This window comes from Thunnus albacares, chromosome 18, assembly GCF_914725855.1.
Source record: "Thunnus albacares chromosome 18, fThuAlb1.1, whole genome shotgun sequence".
Classification (NCBI taxonomy): domain Eukaryota; kingdom Metazoa; phylum Chordata; class Actinopteri; order Scombriformes; family Scombridae; genus Thunnus; species Thunnus albacares.
Genome location: NC_058123.1, coordinates 7,344,389 through 7,364,987, shown reverse-complemented (window position 1 = coordinate 7,364,987; position 20,599 = coordinate 7,344,389). Strand labels below are relative to the sequence as shown.

Sequence of the window (20,599 nt, the reverse complement as noted above, 5' to 3'; positions counted from 1 at the left end):
GCAAATCAGATCTGTTTTTGTGTGTGTGTGTGTGATAATGTGGAGCACAATACACACAACAGTCATACAAGCTGGGAGTCATTGTTGTGCTGCATTGCAGTACGCTTCCCTCTCACATCAAAACAAAAGCATTACAGCGTGTCTCAGAAAGCAGCGGGGCGTCTCAGAGGAAGTGTCGAGCTATACTGAACCTTTCCTCAGCTGCACCTAAACTCCATGCTTGTAAGACATGACGAAGTCTGCATTAACGTAGACATACTGGTGTTTCTGGTCTCAAACCCAAGTGTATCTTATTCTAAATGTTTCCAAACATCTCCATAAAGAACAGAATTTTGCGTTTGTAGCGTGCATCTACTAACGTGAATCATTCGTCTCTGTGTGATTGTCAGGTTTACAGCAGCCTGGATCTGTCTCGCGGTCACCTGGAGGAGAAGGGAGAGACGGAGGAGAAGAAGAGTGAGAGCCCACTGACTGTGGACTCTCTCAGCTGGACGCCAGACTTTGCTGAAATGTATGCTTGCTTCTTTAGAATCAAGATTATAGCTCAAGTCCATTAAGCCTCTATACAGTATGTTGTAGAGATTGAATCCACAGTTTAGTGCACAATGTCTGAACTTACAGTAACAGAAATGTAATTCTTTTTGGTATTTGGCCAGCCATTTTCCTACAACCTCAGTACTGGAATAAGTATTCAGAGTCTTTATTTAAGTAAAAGTCTCAATACATTAATATAAAAATAGTGGTTAAAAAATTCCCTCTTTTTGTTTCCCCCGGACAGTGTGTCCTTGCTGAGCTTCAACAAGGGGACAATAACACAAGGAGAGAATTTTATGCTAAAAAGACTGAAGCTTTGGGAGGTCCTCGCTTGATTCGACTTACTCAGACTACTGAGGCCTCATATTAACTTCAGTCTAACTTCAGAATGCAATTTTGGACAGAAAGAAGACTGTAGATTTTGTTCCTGATCACTTACATTGGAATCGTGTTCATACATGATCTATTTCTAGGCCAGTATGAAGAGAGGGAAAATTTACAGCGATGTTATTTTCTAGTGATTTATATTTATTTATATTAGATAAGCAATTTAAAATCCAAACTGTGAAAAAGCAGGAAAACATACATCATTATAGAGAATCTGTGTGTCTCGTATTGACAATTTTAGTCTTTGCGTTTATATTTATTATAAATAACTCCTTCAAGTTAAGCGCGAGTCTCATGAGAGTCTGTTTTCTCCTTCAACCAGGCCCTCCCTGTCCCACTCGACAGACACCGAGAGCATGAATCAGGCCGCTCGCCCCAGCTTGCTACCAAAGTTCGCAATCTCAGCTGAGAGTGAGGGAGACGAGTCCTCGGGCCTCGGTGACCCCAGCAAGGCGTCCTTCTCCATCGGAGAGCTCCCGCAGGATGAGCCCGACGCGACCACTCCCGGCAGCACCCACAGTGGAGCAACTCTCTCTGGTACAAAATTACACTGTCTACATTACATCGTACTAAGCTTTATGATACATGTGCTTCGTTTTAAATTGAGAAAAATCAGGAAGTTGCGAGATTCATTCAGTCATCAGGATGCTTCACCGGCAGCAACCACTGCCAAATGATTATGACAAAGAAAAGTCCTGATAAGTTCAGTATAGTTGTGTTCCTCATTCCATACACATCTTTTCTGATAATTAGGAAGTTTCTCTGAACATTTGGACCAACTGACGCCCAGAGGTGAAGGGGTGCAGAGCCCCGACAGTAGCAGTCATATCTCCGGAGACCAGGGGGTGCAGACCGCCTCTCTGCGACCTGAGAGCGCTGCGGAGAAGACCGGAGCTGTGGCTAAAGTCCCAAAGTCTGTGTCAACTGGCGCCCTTTCGCTCATGATCCCCGGGGGTAAGTCGGAGAACACGTACACAAAGATATGGATACGCTGACTCAGAAATATGATCTCAACCGTGAAGGTTGACGTACATCAGAGCAATTACGTTTCAAGAATAACAAAAAGAGGTAATGTGAAAGAGATGAAAGCACACTATGGATCTGTGTGAAATTGGCCCAGCATGACTACTGCTGTGAGTTCAATTTTACAGAGTAGCTGCAAGCAAGTAGCCAAGTACCAGCTGCTAACAAGGAAAGTAAGCAGGCAGGGCGAAAGCATGAAGTCTTCACTGCTGGGAGAGAGAAAATCCCATTAGTTTCACCCACAGCGGGAGCAGGATGAACCGCGCTCATGAGCTTTATAGCAACACCTCAGTGCTGGCTCGGAAAGTCAAAGTCTGATTGATTAAATAAGAGAATCTACGCAGGTGGTGATCATCTCCTGTTTTTCCAGATATCTTCGGGGTGTCTCCGCTGGCCAGCCCTCTATCTCCCTACTCCCTCTCCTCAGATCCTTCCTCGAGAGATTCCTCTCCAAGCCGAGACTCCTCACTGTGTACAACCAACCCGCGGCAGCCTGTCGTCATCCACAGCTCTGGGAAGAAGTTTGGCTTCACGCTGAGGGCAATCCGGGTGTACTCCTGTGACGGTGACATCTACACTGTATACCACATGGTCTGGGTAAGGACTATATCCGCCTCTAATAAACATTCATTTGGCTGCCAATGGAACTCTGAGACCACCTAGTTTGTGGTGTAAAAGCAAAGCAGACCAACAACAGGACTGTGTGAGAGTAGATGTGTGATTTTAAACATCTATAAACAACTATTAAAACCATCTGCTGATCATCAACTGCGAAGAAAGTGATCTCCTGATCTGTACAAGTGATATATTAGCCAAGATCATCTTGTAACCATGGTAACAAATACGCACATCACCTCATGAGCGTAGGGATATTCCCCTGATCAATCAGAAATTAAAAGCAGCAGTTCCCCAGTAAGTGTGTAAAATGTAATATTAAATGCCTTTTTTTGTCTGTTTATCACTATTTATGATGTACGATGTCTCAACTAATAATGCTCATAATCTATCTGTCAAACAGAACGTAGAAGACGGCGGGCCTGCACATAAAGCCGGACTCAAAGCCGGAGACCTCATCACTCATGTGAACGGAGAACCAGTTCACGGTCTCGTCCACACTGAAGTGGTGGAGCTCCTGCTCAAGGTAAATCAATATGTGTCCATCTTTAAACTGCATATCTTCTGGGGTTTTTTATTTTGTTGTCAAATATACTACATGTGTGCTCTATATCTCTAGACATCTTGACAAACTTTAGGTAAAAGACAAGAATAATAACTTGAAGTCAAGTCAGTTTTATTTATATAGCTTAATATCACAAATTTGCCTGAGGGGGCTTTACAATTTGTACAGTATAGAACATCCTCTGTCCTTAGACCCTCAATTTGAATAAGGAAAATCTCCCCCCAAAAAAACCCAATAAAAAATACATAAATTAATAAATTTGACTTGACAAATAAGTTGCAAATACTTCGGGAGCCCTTTAGAGTGACAGTTATGCAGCACAGACTTTTTTTTTCATAGTCATTACTGCTGCGGTTCAGGTTCATTTTGATATTCTTCATGGTGTTTAGAAAATGTAATTTAGTATAAATTAATTGAATGGCCCAACTTTAATTAACTTGAGGACCAAGAGCTTGTGTGAAGTCACAATACTGACCAAACAGGCTGCAAAATAACAGCTACTGAAATTCATATGAGGTAAAAACCTGCTGAGTGAAGGTTTCCATCTCAAACGCTGCAGGCTGAGCTGACCAGTAGCTCTTTAGAAAGGGGAGAAAGTAAAAATTTTAGCTGTGCTGCAGTTATTATATACTACTGTTTAACTGCTCAATCACAAAGAATTTAAAATGTCTTCCCTAAACATCTTTGACTTAATACTATTAATATTTGAAGTGGGAAATTAAAGGCTAGTCTACCATATACAATGTTACTCTAACACTGACTGCAATCACAAAGTAATTAAAAAATCTCTAAATTGACATGTCTAGTAGTCTGACTTCGGTTTTAATATTTTAATGATGCATAACCGCAGTAATGTAGACACTTATTATTTAAAAAAAGAAATTGTCTTAATCAAGGTCATTTTTCTCCCTCAGGAAAAAATCGTCTTGGCCGTATGTCGTGTCATGAATGTCAAAAGTTTTGTTCTTCCTCTTCAGAGTGGTAGCAAAGTGGCCATCTCCACAACCCCCTTTGAAAATACTTCAATAAAAACCGGTCCTGCCAGGAGGAACAGCTACAGGAGCAAGATGGTTAGATGTGCCAAGAAGCCCAAGAAAGAAAAAACACCAGAAAGGTACAAATCTTCAATAGAAACTCCACAGAATTTTATTCTTTACAAAGCTTTTTTCTCTCCCATTTTTTTTTTTCTGAATGTAACCACAAGGTGTGCCTCTTAAAAATGGCACAGCTTTGCACCACTTCAGTCAGTCAGACACTCATCATGCCCACAGTCTGGAGTCAGGCTCCATACTAAAATAACTTAAAAGGTTAACGAGGACCATAGATAAGAATTCCTTTGCTCATGCATTTTTCTGCAAGCACCAGTACATTGCTGAAAGATACAGTGAAGAATTTTTGTTTGAAATGTAGCTGTGCATAATAAAGTAGAGCACTGTTTACAGTTTATTAGTTCTGCAGAAAAGTCATGAGTTAATAATCTGCAGTGAGTAGACGTTACTATGCCTCCTATTGGCCACCAGGGGGCTGACAGATGGCACTAAGGGAATATTTCAAGATGGGAGTGAGTTTATTGGATCAATATGTCATTTTGCTTCTAAAACAGTAAAAGGAGAACGTGGAAATGTGCAAAATGGGTTTACTGTAAGAATAGAAAATACATAATACAGAAATGTAATAAACTTGCACATAAGACACATTCAGTAACAGCAGAATTTACATCAACATATTTTCTAGTTTTGAGTAATAGAAGCTGGTTTTATATGAACTCAACATCACTATTTAATTCCTTTTTTGAGTTATTATTTAATAAAGGAATTACAAAATAGGGACTGATTTCTATATTCTTTGTCTCACTTTGTTTTTTTCAGGAGACGCTCCCTCTTCAGGCGTTTTGCGATGCAGCCCTCCCCTCTCCTGCATACAAGCCGAAGTTTCTCCTCTCTCAACCACTCTCTTTCATCTGGCGAGAGTCTCCCTGGCTCCCCTACCCACAGTCTCTCCCCTCGTTCCCCTACTGCCGCCTTTCGCCCCACACCTGATTTCACCCAGTCAGGTACAGATTTTAATTTATTTTGATGATAGCTTGAATATTCAGAGATTTTACTGTTTGCTTTTCATATATTATATGTTACTGATATCCTTTTTTTTTGTCCTTTTTCAGGTGGCAACTCTTCCCAGAGTAGCTCTCCCAGCTCCAGCGCTCCAAACTCCCCTGCAGGCTCAGGCCACATTCGTCCCAGTACTCTCCATGGCCTCGGCCCCAAACTGCCAGGTCAACGGCTTCGTCAGGGGCGCCGCAAGTCTGCCGGTAGCATTCCTCTCTCTCCTTTGGCTCGCACACCTTCACCTACCCCTCAGCCAACATCTCCTCAGCGTTCACCGTCTCCTCTTCTTAGTGGACATTCTGTTGCCATTTCCAAGACAACCCAAGCTTTCCCAGCCAAGATACATTCCCCACCCACAATTGTACGCCATATCGTACGCCCCAAAAGTGCTGAGCCACCTCGCTCACCCCTCCTGAAACGAGTCCAGTCCGAGGAGAAGCTGTCCCCCTCTTACACAGGAGACAAGAAGCACCTGTGTCCTAGAAAACACAGCCTGGAAGTGACCCAAGAGGAGGTGCAGGATGAGGAACTGAGAGCTGGGGACCGCGATTACACCGTTTTGCAGAGTGTGGATGAAACAGCCTGCGAGCCAGTGGCGATCACCCGTGTGCGACCTGTTGAGCAGGGTTGCTTAAAGAGGCCCAACAGTCGCAAGATGGGCCGACAGGAATCTGTTGAAGATCTGGACAAGGAAAAGCTGAAATCCAAGATGGTTGTGAAGAGACAAGACTGGTCAGAGAGGAGGGAGTCTCTGCAGAAGCAAGATGCGCTGCGTGAATCTGACTCGTCCGCCATGTGCAGTGATGACAGGGAGGAAAGTTTTCTGGTCCGGGGTCAAAGCAAAACTCAGAGTAGCCCAGATTCTGGCCCTTTGGAGGCCAAAGCTGCCAGCGCCACCCTTAAAGATGTGCTGTATAAAAAACTTAACACACGTGTCTCTGAGGGCATCACTGAATCGTCTGGTAGCAGCAGTGAAAGTGAAGGAGGACTCCGATCGAGCCTCTGCTCTATTCACTCAGATCGGCAGCACTCCAGACAGGGTAAAGACAACATGAAGCCTGACAGACTGGACTTCAAAGCTCCCAACATCGAGTTCACCAGGAAGAGGCTGTCATTTGAAGAACGAGAGGACTGCATCTGTCGGTTGTCTTCCGGCCTCCATGAGAACCTCCACTTTGGCTCCACCAGGTCTAAGAGCCTCCAGCTGGACACAGCCATGTCTCATGACCACATGAAGGCAGGACTGGGAAGTATTCACTCAAGCCCTGAAGGTCTGGCCCCTAAGCTTTTCTCCGGCAGAGGAGAGAGTGCTGTGGAAAAGCTCCAGCTCATCTCCTCCGCGGAGTCTCCTCTTCGAAAGACTTCATCTGAATATAAACTAGAGGGACGCCATGTCTCCTCTCTCAAACCTCTGGAGGGCACTCTGGATATTGGCCTGCTCTCAGGGCCCAGAGTCTCCAAAACAGAGACCTGTTTATCCAAAATGGTGGAGAACACAAACAACACTGTTTCTGTGAGTCCTCCAATTTGGCTCCAGAGCCCTACTGAGAAACAAATAACCATCCCCCAACTGAAAACTGCAGACAAGCTGAAGAGCCCCCTCACTTGTTCCCCAGGTCCTGAAGCCGTTTCCTCTCTAAATAGCATAGTTGTCTCCAAAGAGCAGTCAAATCATTTAGCCACGGAGGTAAAGAGCAGTACAAGTGGTGAGAAAACACAGGACAGACATAGTGATTCATTAAAGCCCCCTACCAGCAAAGGGGAAACCTCAACTTTTACTGTTAAACAAGAAAGCAGGACTGGTATGAAGGCCAGTTCATCTCTGGCTCATGAACATAGAGCCCCTCGACATAGCTCCCACTTCTCCTCCTGTGGAAAAACACCCTCCATACGGGAAGTCAGCAATGAAGATCAGGAAGATGAAGTGGAACAGCAGGAAATCACACAACACACTACATCACAAAATGTTGACAGCTGCAAGACAGTGGTCTCTTTGACTTCAGCAAAGCTGGAGTTGGACATAAAAACATCCCCTGCATCGACACAAGTGGAGACTGTAGCTACAGCTGCTAATGCACCATTACCTGTGTCAATGAAGCAGAGTATAAACTCTGGTTTGGACAAAGGTCAGCCTCAGAGCTGTGATAAACCAGCTACTGCACAGATCTCAAACATGACCTCTGCTTCTAAGGTGAATGTACAGAACAACTCTGCATCTGTACACGTTCCAGAGAATGTGCTTTCAAGACAGCAACTGTTGAACATCTGCTCTTCTAATAATATCACAACTTCAGCATCTGGTTCTGTGCATAAAGATAAAACCTGCAGTCCAAACTCGAAAGGCCGGGATTGCTCTGAAAGACCCGCTAGTAGGGACAGTGTTCAGTCTAACAGGTCAGCTGTGAAGGTGGTTGGTGATACAGGCAGCCCAGGGTCTAAGAAGGAAGTTAACACATGTACCACAGTTGAAAAAGTGGAGCAGAAAAAGGAGGTTTCTACTGTCAAGACGACCACCTCATCAAACAACATCACAGAAATCACACTGACTGTAAACAAAAAGAAAGTTAACACTGTGTCTGCTGGTGCAACAGAGAGTAGTAGCATAACGGCGCAGAAGAAAGAGGACCCCATATCACCAAAGACAAAGAATAAAGGCAACGTGAAAGATTCAGAGCAGCTATCCAATCACCATCCAGCTGAAAAAGCACAGCACAAATCACCCGATTCAGCGTCTTGCACCTCTAAAAAACAAGAAACTGTCATCAATGTAAAAGAAAACACCGTAGTAGCTACAGCAAAGCAGAAATGTTCAGCTCCAGCAATTACAAATGAAAACGTTTCGAGTCTCAAAAGTAAGTCGAGGCCTGACCCACAACCTGTGCAACAGACCGCTGTGAAGACAGAGAAGGAAACCAAAACACCTCCTCCTGTCCAAGTAGTCAAGGGAAGTCCAAATTCAAAACAGAGAGATGCGTCTAAAGAATCCGCGCTCTCAACTTCAACCGTTCAAGTAACACATGACTCCAAACGGAAAGAAGCCACGTTGCCATCCACTGGAGTTCATGTAAAGCGGGAAGAATCGGTCCAGCCGACACATCCTTCTCCAACTTTTGCAGATGTGAAACAAAAGGAAACACAGCCCAAAAGTTCTGTAGCAACATCAACTCATGTAGTAAAAGAAATAAAAGAAAACACAGACTCGAAGCCAAAATCTCTCCCTCCTAAAACGGCCCCCTCATCGGCAACTCTAAAGCCCTCTGTAGCTCCACCGCAAGTTATTAAGCAAAGTCTTGATGCCAAACATAAAGACCCCTCACCCAAAACCCCAGCTGTTAAAGACCATCATGACTCAAAACCAAAAGTCGTTGCTTCACCTCTTACTGCACCTCAAAATCAGCTGCAGCAGCTCAGGAAGGAGCCTCCACCGCCGTCAGACGTTCCCTCTCAGCCTGATCCATCACCGGTGCCGCTGAAACCCGCAGCGAAAAAAGAAACACATTCACCCAGCAGTGCAGCCGCCTCAGGCAGGGTCTCCACCTGCGCACCCCAGGAGGCTGTAGTCAAGGTATCCAAGGAAAGCCCCAAGTCTGAGGCGTCTAAACCGGACAGTTGCAAAAGCCCGGATACCAGAGTCACCACCCCGGACAAACAGGTGTCCTCCAGCCGGAAGGAGCAGGCTGAGAGGAAGAAAAAAGAAACTGTTCAAGACGTCACGTCTGCACAGAAAAACACAAAGAGAGACACATCCAGAGCTACTCCGTCTGCTGTAAAAGAAAGTTCAGACAAAGACACTGGCAGGTGCAAGCAGCAGAAGGAGTCACCACGCAGTTCAAGTAACAAAAAGTAAAGAGGGAAGGGAAAACATTACTGCTCCACAGAATCCAGATTTAATAAAAACAAATGTTAGAAATGGTTTGTGCAAGCATCATCATGCCTTCTTTTTTTTTGTTTGAGGACCGGGCAATCTGTTACAAGCTGATAGAGAGGTAGGGTGTGTGTGTGTGTGTGCGTGTGTGCGTGTGCATTTAATAAGATCACTTCTGACAACACATGTAAATGTTTCGAGGTGTGAATGTAGGCAATCATTTTGCTGATAATTTCTGGTATGTTGTGTTTTACTTTTGCATCAAGTTGAATGTTTGGAAGTTGTTGTTTTTTTTTCTGTTCATCGCAGAATGCTTCGTGCAATCAGTATGTCAGGGGGCAATAGGGAGGAGCCTTACAAAGGTTGCGATGTACTGTAGAGTCAGTGCCATAAATGATTTTGAATTGCACTCTTAATTCTAGACTTGGAGGACCTGATGTCGAAGGCGATAGTCTTTTAATGCAGTAGACCATGCAATGTTGCTTAGCAATATAGCAATGTTGAATCACAATTGTTTTCTGTTCATTATAATCAAATTATTTTTTACGTTGGGTTTTGTGCATTGGTACACAGAGGGAATGCACTATGTTCTGTGCTTTTCACCTAAAACTTTGAAAATATGGAATCATCTTAACGGTTCTAGGAATCATAATTAGTGACGGGGCCTTAGAATAATGGGAAATAAAACTTGCTGTTCTTAGCAAGGCGTGGTGTTCATTCACATTCCTCTGACATCTGTACATATATTTTTTGATTTTTATGCAATATGGTGTAAATATGATAACACTGTAAAACTGGGATACATGGGCTTACATGATTGTCATTTGTATTATATGTATAGATTTTGCAGTGTCATGTTTGTATGCTCGATATTAGAGAATCATGTTCCGCTTGATAAACTCTGTGGTCAAAAGTAAGCTAACGTGATGTATCTCGTCAAAAAGGCATCCTATCGTTTTGTGACTTTTAACATGTTTTCACATGTTCCAAAATTAACTTGAAGAGAGAAAGAGACAAAAAAAAAGGCATTTGGGGAGGGGGAGGGGAGGGGAGAGGGTAACTGGGCTATTTCTAAAAATGTAGCATTATATAACAAAACTGTGAGGGCTGCCAGTGTTTCCCAAGAATGTCTTTATTGTTGATAATGTATTTGCAGGCTGACTACGGTTTGAAGAATGATGACTGTGTAAAATATGAAGTATTGTCGTTTGATTGGTGAGATGAACCAGCAATTCTGCGTATGTTTGCCAATAATTACTGCAGTAGATTTCTAAAGGATGTGGACATCATCATCTCCGGTTGTGTCCATGTCTGCCCAGAATGATGTAAGATCACTCGTGTGTGTGAAAAAAAGATAAGATCTGAAAGAGTTTCAAGTCCAAGACCGCAGACACTGTCAGGGTTTCAAAGGATGTCAGGCTTCAGTCTCTCAGTGTTGTATAAGTCATGTGTTAGTGTTTCGATCTCAACGCAGAGCCTGGGTTTAAGATTTTTATGTGAGGAATCCTGATTATTTGCATAGTTCATGTCCGCATCATACATTTGATGTTAACGTGCAAATACTTGGTACTATAGGCTGCCATATATCAGCTTTTCTCATTCTGCTATTTACACATACACACACACACAATGTTTCTAAACTGTAGATGCCTTTTAAATTGCAAACCCTAAACGACAACCAGAAAGTAGCCTAGGACACTACGTATGTAATGCAGTATTCGCTCTGTCGTGCTGGCTATATAAAAATAATAATCTTGAATACTACATATACTCTACAGTATGTTGAAGTCAAATAGGAAAATCCTTCATTTAAACTTGACACAGAATATAGCTTATCTAAACGGCACACCGTTGTGTATCCGAGAATGAAACCGAAACACGTGAGATTGATCGCAGAGATTTTTAACGTTAAAAGAATCTAATGTTTACTCGCATTAGATATTGTAAATGTATCGCTAATGTATTGTGAGAGAACAAATGCACCTTAATGTTTGCCATTTATTCAGTTCAATGGGTGAGCAAAAGAAGAAAATTGGAACTGAAATTGTTTATGAATCCCCCATGTGTCCTGACTTTGAGACTGAAATGAATCACCAAATTTTATTTCAATAAATAAACATGTAATTTCCCCCCTTACACACACACTTTTTTTTTTTTTTCCCTGTGGCGACATTTAAATCCTCAAAGCACATTCAATGTTTGTTTACAAAGCTTCATGGATGTATATTTTGTATATTGTTGATTTGCCAAATCTATGTTCTGTGTCACAGATAATGTTGTTTATAGTATAGTGTGAGACTTTGCTCCTTTGCCACCAGGATGTAAGAACATTTGTTTGTGCAGTAATCAACGTCTTTTCATGTCAGGTTCTTCTTTGTCTGCTTGTCTTTTTTCAGTTTCCTTTTTTTTTTTTTTTCCTCCTCTGTGCAAAACTAGTATTAGATGAACTTGCTTATGATGGTTTGTCTTTTAGAATATGTGCAATAAAAGTGTTTTGAGTTTTGTATTTTGCCCAAGGAAAGCTCTATGGATGTCATAGATGTTGTAAATTAAAACAGATATTTATACTTCTAATGTTGCGTAATACTGAAAATAAAATGGAATTATAAATTATTCTTTTAGTCTTCATTTGTTTTATGGCATATATATATTTTGCCAATAAACTGACAATAACTTACCTGATGTGAGTCACTTTAGCTGAACAGCAGCCGCAGGGGCAACAATTGGCTATTAGACAATTACAGTAAATGATAAATCTTAATCTTAAAACATAACAGCGGCACAAGTAGAGAAGCGTCATGATGAGAAGATGAGAACTCCCGCAACACTTGTATCATCAGAGTCATCAGAAAACACATTACAAACACCATTTAAATAAAGTAAGTTGGGTATGAAAAAAGGTTAAAAAAAAAAGTTTTAAAAAAATATAAAAGACAACCAATCATATACAAATAGACACATATCAGCCAATGGGATGGGTTGGATATATGGTCATGTGGTTTCAGGCCAATCGTTGTCCAAGAAGGGACATGGGTGACACCATATTTGGTCCCTTAACTAGAGAGGTGCAACTAGGGGGTGGTACTTGGGTTCATCCAACAATGTGCCTATTACATATGGCATACAGGCTTTATAAAGTGCTGTGCATAGAGGGAGCAGAAAGATGCATAGTACAACAATATAAACATATTGTAATGTCAGTCACACAGCAATATGGTATATTTATGTAAAGTTGATAACATTAGCGACCATAAGCTACTAGTCATAACAAATCAAGTAAAGCTTGACCCCTAAACAGAACAAGGATGTGTTAATTGTGTTTTATTGCTATTATTTCTTCTATCAAAAGTTACAGCCTCGCTTTAAAGCCACTATGTACATTTTGAAATTGGTGATTTTGGTGGAAGTATCAAAAAAGTAATGATACTGTTCGCTGACTGGACTTTGATGGGTGAAGTTTGCCTTTTCTCACATTTTCCCAGTGACAGAATATTGGTCTTAATTTGAACCCACCAAGATAAGATGCTAGAAAAATCTAAAGACTTAAAGGACAGGTTCAAAGTTTTTTCAAGTCTGTCTTAAAACAACAGTCAGATGCCCATATAAACCTCGAAACAGGTTTTGCTTGATTTGATCATTTCTCCTGGTCATACCGGCCATTAGAAGATCCTTCCTAATGTGCTTTTCAATGCAAGTGTTGGAGGACAAAATCCACCTCAATCCTCAGTCCTCAAAAATAAGGACTGCGGATTGAGGTATTTGAAAGTTTATCTGAGGATAATATGAGACTTCAGCCATCTGAGATAGTCAAATGAAGTGGATATCTTCCAGTGTTACAGTCTTTTTATTAAAAAATTCCCTCTTTGTGTCTCGACGGACAGTGTTTTCCTGTCCAGCTGCATTGGAAGGATTATAACAAAAAGAGGGAATTTGGCACTAAAAACACAGTAACTTTGAAAGATATCGACGTGATTTGACTACTTTGGACAACTGAAGTCTCATATTAGCTTCAAATAAACTTAAGTGCACTTTTGCATGGAAGGAGGCTTGTGGATTTTGGCTCCCATCGCTTACATTGAAAGGGCATTATGAAGGGATCTCGTAATGGTCAGTATGAACAGGAGGAATTATTGCAGCAAGAAAAACATGTGTCGATATTTATTTTGGCACCTGACTATTGTTTTAGGATTAACTTGAAAAACTGTGAACCTATCCTTTAACTCAGATAAGATCCTAGAAATATCTTAAGACTTAGAAGCCTTTGGTCTGATTCCTCTGATTCATAGAAAGTTGATGCTTTGGTCGCCATTATGTTTGTTGTAAGCGAATATGGTCCACATAGATCGACAGCTCTAATTTTTGTCAGTTTTAATTTTTTGCAAATTATTTGGAGTTCATTTTATTGTCCCCAAATTCCAAACTATCTATCTATCTAACAGACATGAGATTGTTGTAAGGTATGAAGCTGAAGTCATCCATTGAAGTCTGACATACCTTCAAGGTCAAGAGGTCCTATCAAAGAATGAGACTTCCCACGTAAATCTGTTTCTTGAAGGTATTTTCATACATTCAGTTCATGCTCTAAACCACTGTGTTCAGAGTTATACCCAACAGGGGGCAGTATCCTTCCATCTGTGCTTTTGGGTGAATACTGCTCAAATAGAAGTGTCCTCTGTTATGCAACTTCTATTCAGTGGAGATACAGAAGACTAATGTAGCGTAGTGTACGGAAATCCTCCCAAGATTAGAATGAATCTGATGAAGCTCCATATTTAATCTGCTTGATCTGTAACTTATTCCAAACAGAAACAGAGAGAAAATGACTCTAAACAAGATTTGCATCCTACCCGTCTTGACCTGATATTATCCATAGGAGGACTATTTGTTCCAGTGATGGGACATTTATGATTAAATTGCAAATGCTTCTTTGTTGAGAAAAGGGTATTTTCAGAGAGCCTCACAGAAATACCTAGAAATACCCAGAGCACATTAGGCCCCTCTTAATGACACAGAAATGAGCTCCATGTTCCTCGTCAGTAACTGTCTTTTCACATGTGATTATAGTGTTAATGGTACAGATGGATTAGTGTATACACAGAGTGATTACTAAGCAGAAATATTAAATAGAGGAATCAATGGAAAAAAATCCTCTTAGGGTTTAGGAATGGGGGTTGACCGTTGGGACAGATCGGGGAGGGGAGGGAGGGGGGGGGGGGGGGGGGGGTTGCAGCCACCAGGGGCTCATACAGTGCAACGAAAGAACATTGCGGTAACTTTATTGACATTAATTGGCTGTGTGCTTCATGTTTAAGTTGTTTTCCAACAGGGAACAATTTCTTCCCTACAAGAAATGTTCTCTCTGATTATTATTTTCATTGTAGCTGTATATCTTCATAGCTGCAATGAAAAAAACCGAACCCTCTTCCTGTTATCAACAAGCAGCCCTTCAAAATAGTAATTATGATTTTAAGCACTCTTTAAGGCCTGTTTTATAGACCGACATGCCTTAAGTGATGAGATTAAAACATATTTCGTGATGAGAGGTAAACAATATCACTTTTCCATACGCCTGAAAAGAAAGTCTGTGTTTGTTTTGTGTTGCAAGGAAGTAAAACAAAATCCTCTCACAACCAACCATCCCCCATCCCTGTTCCCTTTTTTTTTTGTCACCTTTCATTAGTGTGATCAAGGTCCCATGTGGAAGATTTGGCACTCTGCTTGTCCATCACTCCCCCTCAGCATCCAGCCCCCTTAGTGTCAGTTACAAATAAAAACAAATATTGTGTTGAGCAATAGATTGTGAGGTTAATAAAATGTCCATCTGGCTGGTCTGTAATCCATTTTAGGAACAATACCAATGATGTCATCAACCGTTTGCATTGTTTTCAATATGGCATGGGGTTAAAAGGGTGGAAAAAGTGCATATGTGTGCATATAGACACACATGTATATTGTAAAGAGAAACAGGAAGTGAGCAACAAGACTTATAGCAGTTCTGCGAGGCTTTACTTAGGCATCGGCTTTATGTTGCTAACATCAGCATTTTACATTAACATGCTCTCAATAACAATGCTAGCATGCTGATATTCAGGTGTAGTACTTTTGTATGTTCACCATAGTTTGTTAGCATGTTAGCATGCTTATATTTGCTTTAAAAAAAACCAAAAAAGTATAGCTGAGGCTGATGGGAATGTAGGGATGTACTGCATATCATGGAGTTCTGAGATTTATTACAAATAATAAGATTCTCATACATCACTGCTCTTTGTACATCCGGGTCGGCTAGTCCTCTTTAGCTGAACCGCATATTTAGCCTATCTGTGAAGCCATTATTGGGTTGCAAGTTGCAAGTTCACTCAATAGAAGTGTGTGAACAGCTACGCTCTTCTGCAACTTGATCTAAAACTGCAAAATTTTTGTTTCTCCTCTTGAATTTAAATCATTGCTGCACAATCTGTCTGCTCTCTCATCTGGCTGCCGATGTGCTGGGGTGTTATAGAGTCTACATGTGTTAGTCTCATCGATTGTTAGATTGGTCGTATTTGTTTTATTCTGCTTATTTTGGGATCCAGACAGCTTTTGGGTTGTGTTAAGGAGTCTTGAGTTATCTTCAGTGGTAATAGAGGAAAAATCAGGAGATCAACAAAGTCATTAGGATGAATCGTCTGGAAACCATTAAGGTTTGTACAAAATTTTGTGCCGATCAAATCGAGTAGATGTCTAGATATCTTACTGGATAAGAGAAAAATTTGATTTGGCGCTAGATGGAAAGTCAAGTGATCACCAAAGTCATCAAGATTCATTCTTTGAGCACCATGAATATCTGTCCTAAATTTCATGGCAATCCATCCAGTAGTTACTAATACAGAGAGATATTGTATTTCATTGCTGATATTGCTATGCCTAGAATGATGCTTACATAAAAGATCTGATTCTCCTTTTTATATGTATCTTTAAAGAGTTTGTAGTCATTTAGAAGACCAACGAGAAAGGTGATTCTTATAAATAAAGAAGTAGAGACGTTTCAAACAGTGGTGGGAAGATTGCTTGTTCCTGTGGACCCATGCAATCTGAGACACAGATAGATAAATCCACTCTGGCCCGTATTAACTTTTGCCGCTGGAATTTGTTCAAGTAGTACATTCTGTTACTTGGGGGAAAGCCAAGCTCCAGCCCAGCTCTCATATCTCATGTTGCAACTAATGGCTGCTGGCCGAGCTTTAGTCCTCAGCCACTGGGCCATCACGCACACAGGGAGGAGCGAGCTTATTGTGTAGGAGAGAGTTCACTCGCATGTTAGAGGCAAGGGCGTAGGTTTGGTTTTAACTTTGGTAGAGACATTTTTTTGTTGGACGGCCAAAATTGTGTATACTTCTTGCTCTCTCTCTCTCTCTCTCTCTCTCTCTCTCACTTTTTTCTCTTTCATAGGCACATGTGTGCGCACACACACGTAAAGAGCCTGACTCTGCAAAATGTTTACTTTACTGAATATGCATCTGCTGACTTGGCTGAAACCAGACTTGTATCAGGATTTTTTCTCTGATTTTTTATTGATAGACTGCTTAACTATACATCTGAGACCAAAATTAATATTTAAAATGAACATATCATAGACTGTCACAATAAATGTATAGAAACCTGTAGGTAATGTGATGCTCCGTAAGGTTTTCAAACCTCATCTGAAACTAATGTCCTTCTTTCAGTTTGTGGATTTGGGTGACACAACTCAAGAGTTTCATGACAGAGCCACAGTGATGCTCAAATCTATCTTTAAACCATCTCAAAAACTTCTATATGTATTATTCTTCATTCAACTCCTGACCATATGGGTAGATCATTCATTATGATATCAGAGCTGCAGCTCACCTCTCTGTGTGTCTCTGTGCTGCTCAGGCTGCTGCTAACAGGATTTAGCTTATAAATAATGTTCATGTCTTAATGACACATATGCAATAATAACTCTGCTCTTGATCCACTCATGGAAAAGGGGAGTGATGGCATTAAATAGTAATTTTTTCTCCCACTAATATCAAATGTTTGGATTTATTACAGAACATTCTTATTTATCCTGCAGTACTAGGAACCTTTACATATAAATGAGCATCCGTTACATTCGAGCCCTTGCCAAACGAATTCACACAATGCTGATTGAGCCACCGCCAGATAAATCTGTCTGTACTTCACAATATATACAGAGTTTTTAAATCGTGTGTTGGGTTTGACATTCCCACACTGGCCGGATGAATGCATACTGTGCACCAGAGACTACTGCCAGCTGAGCGGCTAACTTCCGGTTAGCCTTCTGCTAATTTGAATGGGGATAAAATACTTAAATTGTGCAGCTCTTCTAGACTTTCCAGATGTTATCGGTTCGACTAGATCAAATTCTAATAGTGAAATGAGTCATTTCGCGGGGGTTGTGTGATGCTCAAAACAATTTATCCTCGGTTTTACAGCCGCAACAGTAGCAACAGAGTAGACTATGGCGGAGCCTATGACGTAAGCACGTGTTGGTAGTATTTTTGTAGTTAGGGAGACAAAAGTCCTGCTTTAACTAAGCTCAACTGTTGCTGACACTTTGGTTCTTCTTTATAAAGGACCTGATGTCTTAATTTGCTTTTGGGAGGAATTTTCACCAACAGTGATGAAGTTGTTTACTTAAACAGCATGTCTAAGCAGCTATAACAAATTAGCTACCATCACCTAGCGCCTGAAATGAAATGTAATATCAAATGATCTTAGTTTTGTCTAATGAAGTTGTCTTGGGGATTTGCTATGTTTGGAATGTTTAAACTATAAATACTGACCGCTTCAGATTCTCCACCTCATCGACTCCACTACTGCTGCCAGGCTGCTGCTAGTCAACAATGTGCACAACTTGAAGTTGAGGGTTGCCAGATCATCAGGTTGAGTATCTCCCCACATAGGGTGACCAGACGTCCCAAAAAAATTCAGGAACAGTTGTCCCAAATCTTGAATCCTGTCCTGTTTGTCCTGAAAATTAGACTACACCCGAGTTTTGATTAGTTATAGCCCAACAAAACATTAAATACTGATAGTTGTGAAACATTATTTTGCCCACAGACGTGCACTGTTCTGTCCGTAGCCTACATTAATTATGGCTGTGGTAGCTTTTTTTTTTAGCCGTGTACAGTATTGTGAGGACAGGGGAAGTAGAGCTGCAGGCAGCCATGGAGAAGGAGTGATCTGACATGCACGTCTCGCACACAGATGAACTGAATAAACGGATAATGATTTACACACTGTTACATTCAACACGGTCATTGTGTTACTTTCTCCTAATGACAGACAGTTGACTTCATGAACAAAAATAATACATTTTAACGTTGAGTTTGTTATGGTTCTGTTCACAGTCTGACTCTGAGTCACTAGCTGCCATTCTCCACTGCTCCTCCAGAGGCCCTCAGACTCAGACTTTTCTCCCTTTTTTGTTTGGATTGGACTGAGAAAGAGAGAGAAAGCTGATTTCAGTTATGTCTTTAAAAGACTTATCTTGCATGATGATTATTTGGGTTGCCTATATCGGTTGGATCTGTCTTTGTTTTCACTTCGGCCTGAACTCACACAGCATATACTCTCTTCTCAGTGATGAAGAGAGGATTGTGGTGTGTGTTTTTGAATGTGCTTTGGCTTACAAATTGTTTGTCATAACTGCATTTGCCATTTGTGTGTCTTTGTGTAGTGTTTGAGCTCGGTACTGGTTTTTCCAGGGTTCAAACCCCTCATGTGTTCCTGTAGTCCTTCTCAGCCTGCTTTCCCCTGCTTACCTGCCCTGTGTTAGACTTGACAGCCTTGCCCTGTGTTTTACCTGCCACACCCTCCTAATCACCTTATTACCCAATAATCCTTATTCTGGTCCCTGCTCATCCCAGCTGTGCCTTGTTTTCTGATTAGTCCCCTATGTATATATTACTCTCTGTTCTCTTTGTTGTTTGTCAAGAGTTTCATCTGTTTCATCTTATCTAGGTTCCTTGTTTCATGCCAACCTGTTACTTAACTTCTGAACTGTAAGTAAGATCTTTAATCAGTAATTCTGCTTCAGTCTCTGCATTTGGGTCCACCGGCTCCACTACCTGTGACAGAGTTTTGTTGACACTGAATGTAATATTCTGGACACGTGACCACCCTTACCCCCCCTCTGTCCTGACTTTCACCCATTCTCATCTGGTCACCCTACTCCTGTATCCTGTTCCTTCACTCTTTATCATAATAGTGCATTCTTTTTTTTTTTTTTTTTTTTGCAGAAAACACATAAACCTGGCAACTTTGCAGATGTCTTACCTTTAACATTATGTGGAGCTAAAGTGGTTAGATTGTTTGAAATTGGTAAAAAAAAAATATTGATAGGGATAATCCAGCAATACCTTGATATACTGTTCATACCCAAATCTACGCCCATGCTTAAAAGTACTGAAAACTACTGTTTCTATGTTAGAAAATAACAACATTCTTTATGGTTTCTATTGTGCTAAACAGGCTCTTGTTGCATCATTGAGTTATGTTTTTCATTTTCTGTATTGTTCATTTTTCTTTTCTGCAAATGTGCTCATGTTCTCCTGACATGAATTCCACTTTCCTGGCTTTGATCATTTAAAACTGCCCTTCCCACACATGTAATCCCGTAGCTATAGCCTACTTAAAAGTGTTTCTGCTGCTTTTGATCGTTAAGTCGAAGAAACGAACCAGCAGTGAAAACATCCTTGGTGATTGTGCAACAGTTCAAACTGTCACACTGTATATGCACTGTGGCCAACCAGTCTATCATGTGACATATTTACTGCTGTAACATATTTCTCTGTGTTGATAAAGTCTGCAAAGTCATATGAATGATGCAATGTAGACACAAGGAAAAGTGTGTGTTTGTGTTTTGTGTGTGTGTGTGGGTGGCGGACGGTTGAGGGTGGGTTGAGTGAGCGCTTAAGTACACAAAATGAAGTTTGAGAACAGTCAGGAATACAAACAAAAGAACATTATTTTCAGAATTCATGGAAATGCTTGTGTTGCAAAAATAAAATACATAAAAACTCATTTAACTGAATCTCATGCTCAGTTTGAAATAGATCCTGGGACTTTAGAAATAGATCCTGCTCCTTGAGAACACAAATGAGCAAGACTCCTTGTGTGGCAAAAAACAAAGAGCATGTTGATTAAAACCCTCTTCAAGGCCTGTATAGTTACAGTGAAATGATAGGATGATGTATGACTGGATGATGATGTGGTTTCTGTGTAAGGCTGCTAAATGTTGGGTGTACTAACAAACCGTGTATACTGTGAGCTCAGATACAGAAAGGTGCTGGGTCATCAAATGCTCCTTTTCAAACGTAAGAATTATACAGTATTTATGTTGTTTTATACGCTTGTGTCACTATATTATTATGTCATATTATATTTATGTTATTATATCATGATCTCAGTTTAGTCTATAAACAGCCGGGTGATACTGCTGTTTGCTTTTAAGGTGTGGACTCGAGGTGCTGCATAAAA

At 40.9% G+C, this 20,599-nt stretch overlaps 1 protein-coding gene across 5 annotated transcripts in view; it reads left to right on the top strand.

The window, feature by feature from the left end:
- Positions 1-11,707, top strand: part of mast4 (microtubule associated serine/threonine kinase family member 4) — a 104,561-nt gene extending 92,854 nt beyond the window's left edge. For all 5 annotated transcript variants that reach the window (XM_044332898.1, XM_044332897.1, XM_044332900.1 and 2 more), the window contains 8 exons: positions 390-511; positions 1,244-1,458; positions 1,675-1,875; positions 2,315-2,541; positions 2,963-3,085; positions 4,102-4,238; positions 4,993-5,177; positions 5,286-11,707. In XM_044332898.1, the coding sequence (XP_044188833.1) occupies positions 390-511; positions 1,244-1,458; positions 1,675-1,875; positions 2,315-2,541; positions 2,963-3,085; positions 4,102-4,238; positions 4,993-5,177; positions 5,286-9,076 (5,001 nt within the window). In that variant the 3' untranslated portion in view covers positions 9,077-11,707. The remainder of the gene's footprint in view (positions 1-389; positions 512-1,243; positions 1,459-1,674; positions 1,876-2,314; positions 2,542-2,962; positions 3,086-4,101; positions 4,239-4,992; positions 5,178-5,285) is intronic.
- The last annotated feature ends 8,892 nt before the right edge of the window (positions 11,708-20,599 follow it).